Source organism: Abramis brama, assembly GCF_963993115.1.
Source record: "Abramis brama genome assembly, chromosome: 3".
Classification (NCBI taxonomy): Eukaryota; Metazoa; Chordata; class Actinopteri; order Cypriniformes; family Leuciscidae; genus Abramis; species Abramis brama.
Genome location: NC_139965.1, coordinates 57,829,308 through 57,845,449, shown reverse-complemented (window position 1 = coordinate 57,845,449; position 16,142 = coordinate 57,829,308). Strand labels below are relative to the sequence as shown.

The following is a 16,142-nucleotide window of genomic DNA, read 5'->3' as shown; positions in this document are numbered from 1 at the left end:
ATATTATATTATATTATATTATATTATATTAACACGCTGAAATGTAATGTTCCTTTATAAAGTGATTTTATTATGTCTTGACTTTCATTCAGCGAAACGCAGTGTGCATTATTTTAAGTCCTAAACACCACCAGCATTATACTTTTTTTGTAAACGATATTAGTCTTGAAATGGGTACATATCTTGTCCATGCACTTTTTCTGACAACTCATCAAACGTTTATTTTAAAAATATATTTTTTATATTTCATATCGTTAAAGTTCTTTTTTTTTAAACGTGCTTAAAAAATATTAAGTATAAGGTTCAGCAATGAGAGATCTATTTCTTTTTTTAGTTTTTCACATTTTTAATCACCCTTTTTAATACTATAAAATATTCCACGTGGTCTCTCAATTAATACGGTTATTAAACAATAAAAGTCTGATACATAATTATAATAGAAAAAGCAAAATGCTGCTTAAACTGGTCATAGGGCATGGAAATGTCTGATTAAAAAAATACTCACTGATTGTACTGCAAAGATATGATCAAACACTAATTTTGCTCTTGATGAAAGCTTGCACCATTAAAAAAAAAAGGAAAAAAAAAAAGGCTGAAGCATCATAACCATATTGAATTGTCACCTTTAATACATTTTATACACTGTACACAATTGTTCAATATTTAACACTACATTACACCGCTTTGTCTATAAATGTATTGAGATAAAACACAAGAAAGAAAGAAAAACTCCCAGAATGCTCATGCCAGCTGTGTTTGAACAGGAACCAGAACATTCATGATGAAATTGGCACATGAATATCAATCAGTCTTTGATGTGCTTCTCCAAGGTATATCCTACGAATGATGCTACACTCTAAAAACAGGCGAATATTTCATCAATATTCAATAACAAAATGTTGGAGCTGTAAATATTGCATAGCAGAAACAGAGGGGCTGCTGGGGTTTAACTAGGGACACAAACACAGCATCTGTGCCAGTTTAATTCTACTTTAAATATGGCATTAGAGTCGCCCGCAGAGTCCAGACCTGAGGGCTAAAGTGTGTTACGCTGCTTTGAAAGGATACATCGGTTGCTGCAACTGCTTATTAGGTGGAACGCTAATGTTATCCTTTTTTCGTTGATTGTTCTTGGTTTTTACAGTCTCTCTCATAAAATATGTTTGGACATCACTTTCAGAAGTCGTATCTATGATTTTAGGGGATAATAATAAGCTTTAAGAAGACATTTCACCCTTTTCCTGCGTGGAACACAAAAGGAGATATTTAGACGAAAGTCCAAGCTGCTCTTTTCCCATTTAATGAACTGTGGTCACCATTCACTTTCATTGTACGGGGAAGAAAGAAAGAGGGTTTGGAATGATAGAGTGAGTAAACGATGACCGACTCAAGTCTCTTCTGCTCACAAAGACTGCATTTATTTGATCAAAAATACAGTAAAAACAATAATATTGTGAAATATTATTGCAATGTAAGATAACTGTTTTCCATCTCTATAGTTAAAAATATATTTATTCCTTCAAAAATCTGGAGTCTGGAGAGTTTTGCATCATAGGAATAAATTACATTTTTACATATATTGAAATAGAAAACAGTTCTTTAAAATTGTAATGTTTCACAATATTTCTGTTTTTGCTGTATTGCTGATCAGATAAATGCAGCCTTGGTGAGCTGAAGAGACTTCTTTTTTATAAAAACATTAAAATATTATTCCAAACTTTGACCGGTAGTGTAATTTATCTCCTTAAACTGATTTGCATTTTAAATCACACAAGCCTCTGGCATTGTTTAAAAAAAACGTTTCCTTTTCCATTTTTCTTATCTTTTCTTTCTTTCTTTTTTTTAAGTAAAATATGAATTCCCCACAAGTTGTACTTATAAAGCATACTTCTACATCATTTGCTTCAAACTCTGCATGGTGACAGTACAGGTTCGATTAGAGCACAGAGCAAGCAACCTGACACATATCAAAATAACACTGTTCTTCTTTGAAAATATAATAACAGTTTTTCTCACATGTTTCCCTTTTAAATATAGCCATTGTCAGCAGTCCACAACAACAACGAAAAATATTGAGCTTTCAATAAAACGCTATAGCACAGGTGGGAGTTTTCACCTTTCCAGAAAAGTATGAATCAAAATAGAGGACATATTTGAATGTCAGTTGATAAAAATTATGACACGTTTGAAAAGACTCATTGCACTTAATATATGGCAAACATGACAGTAGCTTTGACGTAAGCCAGGTTAAGTCCTTTTGTTCAAGTCTCTCCATGTAAAAAAAAAAGTTAGTCCATGGTCCCGCTGATCTGTGTGTTAGTTCTACATGGAGACGGCGTTAGATCCCGATGCCTTTGACGAGAGACGCCTCCAGAGTGATGTTGAATTCCTGCAGAGTCTGTAGCACTCGAATCAGAGAGTTCACCAGAGAATGGTCCTTTAAGAGCGCCATGTCCTCGTACATCTGTGCTGTGATTGGACACTCGGCGAGGAGCGCGATCCAGTGGTGCAGCAGGTGATCTCTGCAAGCAGAAAGACAACAGGAGTCAGCACACGTGACTGATCGATGTGACAACAGAGCATGTCAATTCAAGTAAGGGCACATATAATACACCTTTTTCTGATTTTACCTTTCCTTTAGTGTATAATATAGCCGTTTGTTCATGCAAACATTCTGCAAAGTTACAAAGTCGAAGGGTGTCGATCTCTCCGCCAGAAAACAGCAAGTATTAATACTAACATTAGTATTTGGTTTCCGTTTGGTTATTTTTTCAGAACCAAATAACGTTATAGGAATGTTCTTTTTAGGTTTTATTTTTTGCAACCATAAAATACTGTTCCCAGAATGTTAAATAACCCAAAAATACCTTATACAGAACGTTCCATAACGGTTATTTTGTTTAATACTGTATAATACTGATTATAGACGTCCATACCGCTTATACTATAATGGGTAGTGTGCTGGATGATTACTGACATACAGCGGGGTTATGATATTGGAGTAAAGAGGTTAGGTGAACGTTAGAATAACATGGGAATATAAAATATAACATTAAAATAACATTGGGGGGAACATTAACATAACGTTAGAATAACGTTCTACAAACCAAAAACTAACGTTCTAATTTTGTTAAGAAAACTTTCCTGGCTAACCAAAAACAAACCTTAAAAAAGAATGTTCTGGGAACCAAAGATTGTTAGCTGTAGTCTTTCTGTTATTTTTGTAACTTCACTACTGGGCTGTAACCACCTCAGACATTAAAGGAGACATATCATGCTTTTAAATTGTTCCTTTTTACATATAAATCATACATTTGTAGTCTATATAAAGCGGAACTGCAATGCTTGGGTCTGAATTCCTCATTATTATAGCTCCACAGGCCCCTTTTCTACCCCTTTTCTGATGTGCATCTGAGAGCAACTCGTTTTGGTGCGGTCTCTTTAAATACAATTGAGACACTTCATACCCCGCCCACACTCGGTTCAACTCCACCCCGTTCGGCCATTTTTGTAGTTTGATAGCAGAGATACGATTATCTAGCGGCACAGAAACTTTTTATTCACATGTTATTAACAAAATGTCAACAACGGAAGACTTGTCCAGCCAGCCTTACATGTTCGAGCCAGAGTCGGAGCCGGAGCGAGATGAAAATGAAGACGACGAACCTGTAGAACAACGTCTTCATATGGATGTATTGCAATGGTGTGTTACTGTATTTACACATGAAACTTTGGTCTTCCGACCTTTTACCACCGTGTCGATTTATTTTGATTAATATGTGCGAGGGAGAGAGAGCAAGACAGCGTCTAGTTTGGAGACGGTGATGTCTTGTTTACACTTTCGCCTGGCTCTGAAGAGAGAGAGTGAGCGCGCGCGCGACCAGGTCTCTCTCTCTGCTCGTTCTTTCAGTTAAACATGCGCCACAAGCGCGGCAGTTCATCTACATTAGACGGTGTAATGAAGCGTGTGGGTTACTACATCCAACAACCGAACATTTTAACTTACCCTCTCATAACTTCTGCATCCTTTAGCTTGGACTACAAAATTGCAGCGAGAAATAAAAATGGCGGATTGCTCGAAGTGTTGGGCCGGAAGTCAATGTCCTTATTTGGCAGTTCCGCTGCAAATACTGTGACGTAATAGTTCAAAAAACGTCATAGAGAACAGAAAAATCGGAACAGGTTGAAAAATATGACCAAAACAGAATATAAAGATATCAACGAAGCACCTGAAGAGAATAATTTCATATTTTCTGTACTTCTAAACACTCCAAATATACAACAAAATGCATTTGAGGGCTAAAAAAGTGCATTTAGCATGATATGTCCCCTTTAAGGAGGACAAGTCCCACCCTAGGGATGGGCTATATATACCGGTAGACACGATAAACAGGTAGAAATGTGTCAACCTGTAGAAATTTCAGAGAGAAATATGCTCAAGTGACTATGCCGTGCTGTCCTGTCATGAAAGCTTATTGTTTAAATGCGTTTTTAAGTGAAAACGTGAAGGAAAACTCGTTTGTGTATATGGCGCACGGTCTAAGAGATGTTTTCTGAGCGCACACATAAAGCCACTGCTCATACAGCGCGTGAGAACTGAAACGAGTGCTTCTTGGGCTTGAACAGTCAAATACACACAAAGCGTCAAAATGCCTGTCATCAACAGCTGAGAAAGAAAACATGTATCAGTATATTAGATTCGTGCATTTGGTCTTAAAGTGACAGCAGCCTAATAAACCTGCTGCCGTCCGTGTCATTATTCAAACTATCTCTCACTGCTCTTGACTGAATCACTTTTGTAACTTGGAATAAATTAATATTTAATTTACACAATGAAGAGTATGCAGTGTTTTTTGTACATTTGACTACTTTATACAATTTATGTAGTATTTCTTTTTTCTAGAGTTTGACGTTTTCAGGTAGGTCTATTTCATTTGTGTCTTTGTTCTATTGTAGTTTATTGTCCTATTGCTTGTAATTAGACAGGAACAAAAACAGTGTTTCAGGCAGAGGGTGAAAGAGGTGCTGCAGAAATGTATAGAATGGAAAAATTAGTGTTTCTTTTTCTTTAAATCATGTAAATAATTTGTAGCAGATACCACACATAGTTATGAACTGGTAAAGGAGCATAATACGGGCACTTTAAAATTCAGAAATACTCAAACAGTCAAAAATTCAACGTAAATAATGACCAACCTGGCCCCGAGACACACGAGCATCTGAAACTTCCCGTCTTTGCCGATGTTTCTGGGTGTGCTGTTGATGGCGCGCATGAAATGGCAGAAATGACGGACTCTCATCAGCCAGTTCTCGTCCTGGGTCATTTGACTCTGTTCCGCGCTCTCAAAGTAAACCTGTGATTTTTCTGTGATAATACAGAATATAAACAGGAGGATTTAGGATCATTTGCAAGATTTTGAGGTATCATTCATGTTCCCAAACAAACTCCTAGTCTCAACTTCAAACTACAGACCGCCCACAGTTTTACATTTTTACATTTATTTACATTCATGCATTTGGCAGACGCTTTTATCCAAAGCGACTTACATTGCATTTCAAGGTACACATTTACATTCTTATCAGTTCTTGCTTTCCCTGGGAATCAAACCCATGACCTTGGCTCTAACCGTCTGACACACTTCCTCAGAGTGTTAATATTTAATCTGACTGGCTTTCTAAGTAACATTTGTTAGCTTTTATTATACAAATGAGCTTCTTCCAGGTAAGTGTGGTATATACACTACCGTTCAAAAGTTTTGGGTCTGTGAGATTTGTAAGATTTACAGTAAAAACTGTAATATTGTGAAATATTAGTACAATTTAAAATATCTGTTTTCAAGTTAAATATGTGTAATTTATTCCTCTGATGGCAAAGCTGAATTTTCAGCATCATTAGTCCAGTCTGCAGTGTCACATGATCCTTCAGAAATCATTCTAATATGCTGATTTCTAATACTCTAATTCATGCTCAAGATACATTTCTTATTATTATCATCAATGTTGAAAACAGTTGTGCTGCTTAACATTTTTGTGGAAACCATGATACATTTGTTTTTAGGATTCCTTGATGAATAGAAAAAGTAGAAAAGCAAGTATTTTTTTGTAATATTATTAATGCCTGTACTGTCAGATTTGATCAATTTGATGCTTTTTTCCTGAATAGAATAATTCTTGAAAAAAACAACAACTTTTGAATAAAATGGGACATAAACAAAAACTGTGATTGATCTCTTTACATGTCAGTCAAGCTGCTCTTCCTGTCTAAGTGGGCGGCTCTTGACCAAAATATGCAGTATAAATATACAGTATGAATAACACCTAATCATGTCTGATAAGACAAAAAACTCCTAACAACAAGTATGAGAAATTAATAATAACTAATAATAAAAAAATATTTTATGGAATGTAACAGTATTTGTTACCTAGAAAGTCCCAAATGAAGACGTTCTTGAAAAGGCGCGGTGACTTGAATCCGTGCTGGAACACCTGCTCTAAAGCCCAAACTAACCCATACTCTCCACACAAAAGCAACGTGAGGCTTCCTCTCTACAAGAGAAGAACAAAGAAAGATCATCAGTATGTGCTGATTTCATCCACATTTCTCCTTTCCACTGTTTGTTTGTCTTTACCTCTTTTTCTGGCTTATGGAAGTGTTTGACGATCCCATTAATCGCCTCTCCCACTCCTTCCTGGATCTGGCCTGTGTTTAACTCTAGAGGACACACAATGGGAAACATGCTTGAGACAACAAATATCCTCCAGCAATAAGTGCAGTTATAAAATCTATAAGATGTGACTTTTGACTTTAATGAGATTTCAAAAGTACACACTTGGTTTGCTGTTTGGCGAAATGGTGACAAATCTTCGCATCATCCCGGGGGATTGCTGCATTGGAGGAGTCCGGCACATTCTTTCTTCGTTCTCCGTGTTAGTCACCAATTCGCCCACCAGTATCCTCTCCAAGCTGCCATCGTCCACTCCTTTACCCAGCCAACGGCCGCACGGAAACCTACACAACAGACAGTCAGTTGAGGGACTAATAATGAATAACGTGATTATGGTGCTACTAAAATCTTGGCACTCACTTGTAAGTGTGCCCTGTGATCCCATTGCGGACCATTACACACTCCACTAGCCACTTAGCATACAGCCCTGAGTTATCATGGCCCATCTGTATGGTGGTCAGCTTCCCCAGGTTCTGGCACTGTGAGAAGTACAAACAGAATTATACAACAAACCTCGACCAAACAGATTACCAAAACAGGAAGTCACCTTAGGGTTTTCAATAGTCAATATCTAGCATGGTGCCCAAAAATACAGCAAAATATATAGTGAAACTTTATCGCTTTTTAATGTAATATTTTTTTATTCTTATTTTTCTTAATCTTACTTATATAAATGTTCATTATATTATCTTGTGTATGTATGTATGTATGTATGTATGCATGCATGCAAGTGTGTATGTATGCATGTATGCATGAATGTATTTATGTATGTATGCAAGTGTGTATATATGTATGCATGTAGGCAAGTATGTATGTTTGTATGCATGTATGTATGCAAGTGTGTATGCATGCAAGTATGTATTATGTATGCATGTATGTATGCAAGTATGTATGCATGTATGTATGTATGCATGCATGCAAGTGTGTATGTATGTATGCATGAATGTATTTATGTATGTATGCATGTGTGTATGTATGCAAATGTGTATGTATGCAAGTGTGTATATATGTATGCATGTAGGCAAGTATGTATGTATGTATGCATGTATGTATGCAAGTGTGTATGTATGCATGTATGCAAGTATGTATGTATGTATGTATGTATGTATGTATGCATGTATGCATGTATGCAAGTATGCAAGTATGTATGTATGTATGCAAGTGTGTATGTATGTATGCATGCATGAATGTATTTATGTATGTATGCATGTGTGTATGTATGCAAATGTGTATGTATGCAAGTGTGTATATATGTATGTATGTATGCATGTAGGCAAGTGTGTATGTATGTATGTATGCATGCATGTATGCAAGTGTGTATGTATGCAAGTGTGTATGTATGCATGTATGCAAGTATGTATGCATGTGTGCAAGTATGTATGCATGTATCTATGTATGTATGTATGCAAGTATGTATGTATGTATTTATGCATGTATGTATGTATGCAAGTATGTATGTATGCAAGTATGTATGCATGTATGTATGTATGCATGTATGTATGCAAGTATGCATGTATGTATGTATGTATGTATGTATGTATGTATGTATGTATGTATGAATAAAGCTCATTCTGATTCTGAAACGGGGGTAATGTGCAAAAGAACGTAGGTGTGTCGTAAAAGAACGTAGGTGTGTCACCTCAAACGTAATCTCCAGAGTGTTTTTGGGGACCTGCAGGACCCCAGTCTCAGCTAGTTCCCCTGAGACGCACACCCAGGGGTTGGCCGTAAACATTGAGCCACCTAGTTTCTTACTGGGAATGATGACCACATGGTATGGTATCACTGTGAACAACAACAAGGACGAGGTCACGAAACGTTTATTTGATACAAGAGTTAATATAATAAATATACATGGTTTAATTTGGCTAGTGATGCAACATTAAGCAACACCATGAATATTACAGTGATTTAATGAACATTTTATTAGGCCATATTAGTTTGTTAATTGCAAATTTGAGTGTTAAGACACGAAAATGCCTCAAAAATTTCAATTACTATGTAAGATATGCTGCTGCTTAAATAGATATTCATAAATCCCATATCAGATCTAGGCAGGTGGAGCTGGAGGAGGTGGAGGGTTTCAGGGTTTAAAACCATTAAGCTTTTGCAGCTGAGAGTTTACAATATATATATATACTGTATATATATTGCAAACTCTATTACTCAGCCCTAATTGTTACTCTCAACTGCAAAAAGCTTAATGATGTACTGTGTCTGCAATTCGAGATTGATGCCTCTTACTAATTGTGGTGAAGACATTGGTAAAGCAGAAGTAGTCCACAGCGTTGAAAGAGAGGAGATGGTAGAGGAACTGCTCCTTTTCATCATCACAGCGCAAGAAAGCATATCGCTTATAGAGTTTCCTTCAAATAAATACAACCAAACATGGTAAATCATACAGCTTTAAAAGGAAACAGAGATGAAAGTTAAGTGCATGTTTAAAGAACCTGAAGAAAACGAGTTCAAATGCATTTCAGGTCAGAAGAGGACACCACAAAGAATGTGGATGAGCCACTTCAGTTCAAGGCCCATTAATAATAAAAAAATAAAAAACACGGAGCCTTTTAATGGAGCTTTATTCTTTGCTGTGCTACATCTCTTACATTTGAACTGTCTGATATCTAAGTGTTCGTCTACAGTGCATCTGATTTATGACAGTGCCTTCTACGCCACTAAAGAACTCGTCGATAGGTCTTACTTGGTGAGCTCATGGTCAGACAGCAGTTGTTTTAGGTGCCGGGACAGCAGTTTCTTCTCCATGGAGAGACGCACCCATGCCCTGGCCTTCCCAACATCTGTCTTGATCTCACTGATGTTCTGGATGTGCCTGAAGGATGTGATAACACAACAGATAACAGATATCACATACTGATAACAAGACTTTCAATTCCAATTTCCACTAGAATTATGTAAATGAGTTACAGTCCCAACAAGATGTGATGCCACATGCAATAAAATGTATGTTAGCTAAGTTAATAACTAATGATCTTTGCAGTGGAAGTGAATCAATCAAAAACTAACTTTAGCTGGACAATAACTTTATTCTAGAGCTGCTGTAAAGCCAAAACAATCTCTGTATCAATGTAAAGCTATTTACAATTATCAATGTAAGCTGCTTTGAAACAATCTATATTGTTAAAAGTGCTATATAAATAAAGGTGACTTGACTTAAATACTCTGAGCGAAAGGGTATTTTATGTTATTTTCGAATGGTTTTCGAATCCCTAAATGGTTTTCAAATTCCACATGACATATACAGCAATGTGCAGTATGTAAAAAATATTTTTTTGAACATCAAATCATGTAAATATATTTTAGCAGACCCCAAAAATACAATTATGTAACTTGTAAATGAGCATAATAAGGACATGTTAAATAAAAACAAAAGAAAGTATAATATAGTGTCCCGAGTCACTGCAACAATGCAACAAATAAAGGAACTCCATAAAATGAACTCACATTACTACATCAGGGGTCAATCCCTAAAATAAAGTTAATATGTTAATAAAGTTAATATGATTCTTTAGGGTCTAAATGAAAAGTTTGTAATATACTTTAATTAAAAATTCTCATTAGTATTGTAAGAAAACACTAATTTTACCTGGTCAAAAACAGCTCTGTTTTCAGCACGCCATTTAAGTGCATGTGTCTTTAAATGATAATGAGCTTTGCTCACCCCGCCCCTCTGTTCTGTGGGGAGTTTTGACACAACACACGTGGAGTGTTGCCTTGACAACAGTTGAGGGTATATTTTGGAGAAAGAATGGCAGCGGGAGTCTCTGAGGACACATCTGTGCAACCGTATCAATTTGAACTTGAGTCGGACCCGGAACAAGATGACGGCCCTGAAGAAGTTCGACAATTAAGGCTCGAACAGGACGTTTCCGAATGGTTGGTTAACGTAATGTCACTTTGATCTATCTTTGTGTGTACTGGCAGGGTAGAGTAGTGAGATACGAACGCTGTGTGTTTACTGATGTATACGTTAGTTCATTGACAGATTGATGTTACAGCTAATGGTCATGAAAAACTTTTTACTTTAGCTTTATACTGACCCTCGTTTATAAAGCAGTGAGAAATGATTCGCTCAAACATGAAAGCATTGACGTTGATCGTGGGGAATATTCCCTTCGAAAACAAAACTCAGCCTTTGCGTCTTCAGAGGTTCGGATTTAGGAACATCAAAATGACTGCTGTGTTCGTTATTACACCCAAGAACAGAACACCACAATCGCTTAGACGCCATTCTGCTCCAGCGTATCAACAATGGCGGACTATGATGACAGCTCGCTCACGAGCGAGGGCGGATCTGTGTTGAAACGCTGCTGTCAATCAACAATCGTGGGAGGGGCGTCCGACCGTGTGATGTCACATGGTCAGACGGCTCGATTTGAGACAGGGGAACACATATAAGGAGATTAAAAAAAAGCACTGGATGGATTTTTATCATTATATGATAGTTGTGTACAGGCACTGCCAACACATATTTCAGTACAATCAACTTGTAAAAGTGCATGTACCATTATATGACCCCTTTAAAGTGATAATTTGCATGTTTGAACTTGTAAATGACTGGATTTTGTCAACAAAAATTCACCAAACAACGGTGAATGTGACCGCAGAAGTGATGGCTCTATAAGAATCAAAAGAGCTCTTGCCGAGGAACCTCCACGCACAGGTTCACAGCACTGAACCCAATGCATTCTTGCATTCGCCAGCGTTTCAGGAGAGGAAATGGGGGCAGGAGAAATGTCCCAGACTCCCTAGAGCATCAGCCAGCCGCTATCATGCATGCCACGTCCAGACACATTCTCTTCCACTCCACCTCTAGGAGTCAACACCGTCTGACCTTCCATTACATAAATGCATTATAGCATTCAGTGCAGCCCTCCAGACTCGACAAACCTCACAATTACAGTCTGCTGAAGCCAGATTTTCAAGTAGACCTGCAGCCATAATATTAATGCACTAAACAATGTCATTGCCTTGCTATATTATGCTGACATCAGGAAAAAAAGGTATCACAAAGGTAATACTTTTGTGATAAATACTGTGTTGTTAACACCAATTAACCATTTCTGTTGAATGCATCGTCAATAGGAGATGCTGACATGGATAAAGAGAGGGATGTTATGCCGAGGCTTTCATGCACTGGCACAGTTCGGCTCAGCGGGGGGTCTGGTGTTAATTAGGCTGGAAATAATGTGGCGACATGAAACGTCTCAGTGCTTTCTTCACGCTATGTGAGGAAACCCCCTTCCCATCTAAGACCATACACTCTCTGCATTGCAGCAGCATGCCTGTATTTTCATAAAAACTATATAAAAAATTCAGTTTCAGTTCATAAATTGATTTAAATGTTAAACTGTAAAAAATAAAAGAAATAAAAAATACATGTGATCATTTTTTGACCTTGGGTTTCAGGGTATAGTTTCATATTGTCTGGCTATCAATTTGATTCTTGTTAGGAATATTGTTTTATTGGAATTACAAAAAAAATTAAACACAAGGTTTATTCTGATGTACTGACATGCAAATGATCACTTTAAATGACTGATGTAGTAATGTGAGTTCATTTGATGGACATGACTCGGGACACTATATTATACTTTCTTTTGTTTTTATTTAACATGCCCGTATTATGCTCATTTACAAGTTCATAATTGTATTTTTGGGGTCTGCTAAAATATATTTACATGATTTGATGTTCAAAAAAACATTATTTTGCACATTGCTGTATATGTCAAGCCAAAAACCACTCATAACCTATAGCAAGAACTAAGAGTACATGCAAAGGTCTCCGTCTTCTCTGTGTTGTGCGATTGCTTTGCTCTATACTATAATGGTTTAATTCTCACCTCATGTCCTGGATCAAGGAGACTTTGAGAGGCGGCATTGCGCAGCTAGCATCCGACTTCCGTCTCTCTGTGTCATGAATGATACCTGAGACACAAAACAGGGAAAATATGCTGAAAAATCAAACATAACAATGAAAAAAATGAACATTTTCAATGAAAGCCAACTACCTAAGCACTGCACTGGCTTTCTGTTCCAAACCCTAGCGAGCTGCCGACCTGGAAAGCATTTCGGCATCATAGTAAACATTTCCAATGTGGAGGTTGTTCCACCAGCAGAAAAATATATCTAGGCAGCAATGCACATATCCCAGAATGCACTGCACCAAATTCAGTGAACGTAAAATAAAAACACTTATATTGTAGTCAATAATAAAAATGTACTTGCGTTTGTGTGTTTTATGCTTTATAAAATGCAGTGTTATTGTATTATTATGTATATACTATTATAGTATTTATTTATTTTTTTAATTATCTTTTATTTCTACATTTTCAGTGTTCATTTTAAAATTTAGTGTAACACCGTGTCCTAAGAACGTTCAAACTCAATATGAACAAAGGAGTGTAATTATGACAAAGATTGTTTCAGTATGTATTTTTAATAAAGATAAAATGGTGTAATATTTACGAATTTCATTATCTACTTATCCATTCGGTTGCGAGTGCAGTGTGCTTGCAGAGAGACTCCGCCCACACGCTGTTTCTTATTGGCTGTTATTTTTGATTGATTTGGTTGCGAGTGCAGTCCGCTTGCAAAGAGACTCCGCCCACACAAGCTTCTGATTGGCTGAGATTTGTTTTTATTTCATCACATCTCGTAGTCAAGTCGCGTCTGGTGGAGTGGACAGACAAATTGCTTTTCGCTGGAATCACATTGCGTCTGGTTAAGACACGGTGTAAGTGTAATTCTTATACGTTTATTTTTTTTTATAATTCTACTTAGTTTTAGTCATTTTAGTCCTCCAAGTCATCATTTCTAATATTTATATTTTATTTCAACTGTTTCAATTAACAAAAATAGTTAATAGATTCAGTTAAGGCCTGTTCACACCAAGAATGAACACTTTAAAGATAAAAACAACTACATTAGCATCCACGCCAACGCACGATAACGTTTTGTCTGCTGCTTAAGTCAGGTGGATTCTGATTGGCTGTCAATGTTTTTTATTATTCGGCATCTAGAAAAAAAAACGATTCCAATGATATCATTCCTCTATGCAGTTATCTTGATAGTTGTAGTGTAGACTTTCCTATTCTGACAAAATTAGAATGATTATTAGTTAACAATAACAACACTGACAGAATCGGTGCGTTCACGGCATGTCATAATTACCGTAATTACAGGATTACGCCTTGTAAAAAATAATTCACTTCCTCGTAGAACTCTTAAATACAACTTCATATTGGCGTTGATAAGTGTTATAAAATGGCACGGGTTGTCATCTCGTAATTACGGTAATCACAATATGGCATGAATGGAGTATACGTCAAGTTGTATGAGCTAAATGAGCAAAAATGTAACATCAAAGATGGAATCACCATGGTAGCAGAGTTTTTGTGTGGTCCACGTGTGTGTGTGTGTGTGACCAGCATTTCAAATCAGTCACTTATGAGGTTCTAATCTGGTTTGCCTCAGAAGAAGATGCCTATATAATCAGGTTTTAATTTTGTATGTTTTAATTAAATTGTTTAATAACAGGTTTAAATTTTGTTTGTGTGACTATGCAATTGCTTTTGTTGTATTATCTCTGCTGGTAAGCACTTTGGTCCACAGCAGTTGTTTTAAATGCACTATAGAAGTAACATTTGTATTGTATGGTATGGTATTGTATTGTATTGTATTGTATTGTATTGTATTGTATTGTAGTCAGGTAGAGGTATGGAACAGAGTTAAAATGTTAAAATTATTGTATCACATTCGAAGTGTTTTACCGGGAGGGCCAAGGCCTGCTGGAGTAGCGTCTCTCTTCTCTTTACTCTCTTGATAATGTAAGAGGTGCGACCACAAGGCGGATTTTCCCTGAAAAACACACAGAGCAGGGCCAGGTCAAACAATCCGACTACATTACCACTTTCATGACAGAAGTCGTAGAGTTTGTGTGTGTGTGATTTACCTGCTTGACCTGCAGACCGTGGCTCCAGATTCGTTCCAGCAGATCACACAAGCTCGCGATGAGCGTGTTCTCCTCCACGCCAGTGATGCTAACCTCCCCGTGTCCCAGCTCCACCGCTTCCCGTCCCATCTTCTCCACCAGCATTCGCTTCGTCTGAGCCACAGATCAAATGGGGTTGGTTATAGTTTACATCAATACCAGGTTTATTACATCAACATGTAAAGCTGAGTCTATTACCTAGTGTTGCTTTCGTCAACGAAAATTATGACGAAATATTGTCGTCAACGAACCGTTATCACCTGACGAAAACGAGACGAGACTAGACGTAAATGCATGGTCATGTGACGATGACTAAAATACATGTATAATGCAATATCGTTGACGAATAAAAACGAGACTAAATGTGGTTTAAAAAATAAAAACTATGCTAAAATGTCTCTTCATTTTCGTTGACCAAAACGAGACGAGACGAAATGTAACGTCACGACGAATGAGAGAGTTGTGCGTGAACCCATAGCTTTGTCGGCTTTAAATTCTGGATTGCGATCTGGTCACCCGATTATCAGCGAATTTAACCATATATTACTCCATTAGTTATTCTATTAAAATGTCTCATTGATATATTTGACACATTCATAATCATTACTTTTGCTGGTTCTTTGTGACAGCTGTTATGTGCGTTATTGGCAGCGTCTCTTGTTACATGAACACGTCACCGCATTAGCGCCAGAACATGGAGATTTTATTTTAGAGTATAATCGCACAACCTATTCGATATTTTATAATTAAATAAACTAATCGAATATCCAAAAATCGTGACTCATCCCTGCATGGAATCTCTCGTTTCTTTTCCCAAATCTTCACTCACGTCTCACCCATTTTCTAAAGGTAGCCTATTATAAACGTTTCTTGGTTCACTTTTAATTAAGCCTATTATATTCGTATTCTTTACTGTGGTAAAGTAGAAAAACGCTGTAGGACAGATAGCCTACATTTGTACTTGCATGTCAAATTCTTTTTAACACAGTTTGTGCTTGTTATATTAGACATTGGGCGCGAGTTTAGTTGTAAAGCGCGTTTGACACGTGTGGGTGATTTTTAGTTTCACTTTCTCTGGCAGCGCAATCTCAAACACAGCCTAAATATCTTGCCCTTGTGGAGGATAAAATTCGCTCTTCAAACCAATTTACATCAAGTAGAAAACACGAAGATATAAAGAGATCGATATCTTCGTGTTTTCCTGCTCGTGTCCCACATCCCGCTCAAAGCGCAGAGTGCATCGCGTCTTTGTGTGGAAATATAAAACGAGTTTTTTTTTATTTTTTTATAACCCCCCGAATATTAAAATTTAATATTATTTTTTAATAATAATACCGCGGTGGTAAAAAAAACCTGCCACCGTCACAGCCCTAAATATAGGCCTACTAAATAGCCTATAATAAGAT

General features: G+C 36.9%; 1 protein-coding gene across 7 annotated transcripts in view; it reads right to left on the bottom strand.

Annotated features, from left to right (window-relative positions):
• Positions 1-603: 603 nt before the first annotated feature.
• dennd5a (DENN/MADD domain containing 5A) overlaps positions 604-16,142 on the bottom strand; it is a 71,553-nt gene continuing 56,014 nt past the window's right edge. For 4 of the 7 annotated variants that reach the window (XM_084108428.1, XM_084108427.1, XM_084108429.1 and 1 more), the window contains 12 exons: positions 14,698-14,850; positions 14,516-14,603; positions 12,587-12,671; positions 9,427-9,555; positions 8,970-9,091; positions 8,365-8,510; positions 7,086-7,204; positions 6,831-7,009; positions 6,630-6,712; positions 6,423-6,546; positions 5,197-5,365; positions 604-2,522 (listed from right to left, as the gene is read on the bottom strand). In XM_084108428.1, coding sequence (XP_083964554.1) covers positions 2,339-2,522; positions 5,197-5,365; positions 6,423-6,546; positions 6,630-6,712; positions 6,831-7,009; positions 7,086-7,204; positions 8,365-8,510; positions 8,970-9,091; positions 9,427-9,555; positions 12,587-12,671; positions 14,516-14,603; positions 14,698-14,850 — 1,581 coding nt within the window. In that variant the 3' untranslated portion in view covers positions 604-2,338. Of the gene's footprint in view, positions 2,523-5,196; positions 5,366-6,422; positions 6,547-6,629; positions 6,713-6,830; positions 7,010-7,085; positions 7,205-8,364; positions 8,511-8,969; positions 9,092-9,426; positions 9,556-12,586; positions 12,672-12,754; positions 12,803-14,515; positions 14,604-14,697; positions 14,851-16,142 lie in introns of all 7 variants that reach the window. The other 3 variants (XM_084108426.1, XM_084108425.1, XM_084108423.1) reach the window with 1 other exon arrangement.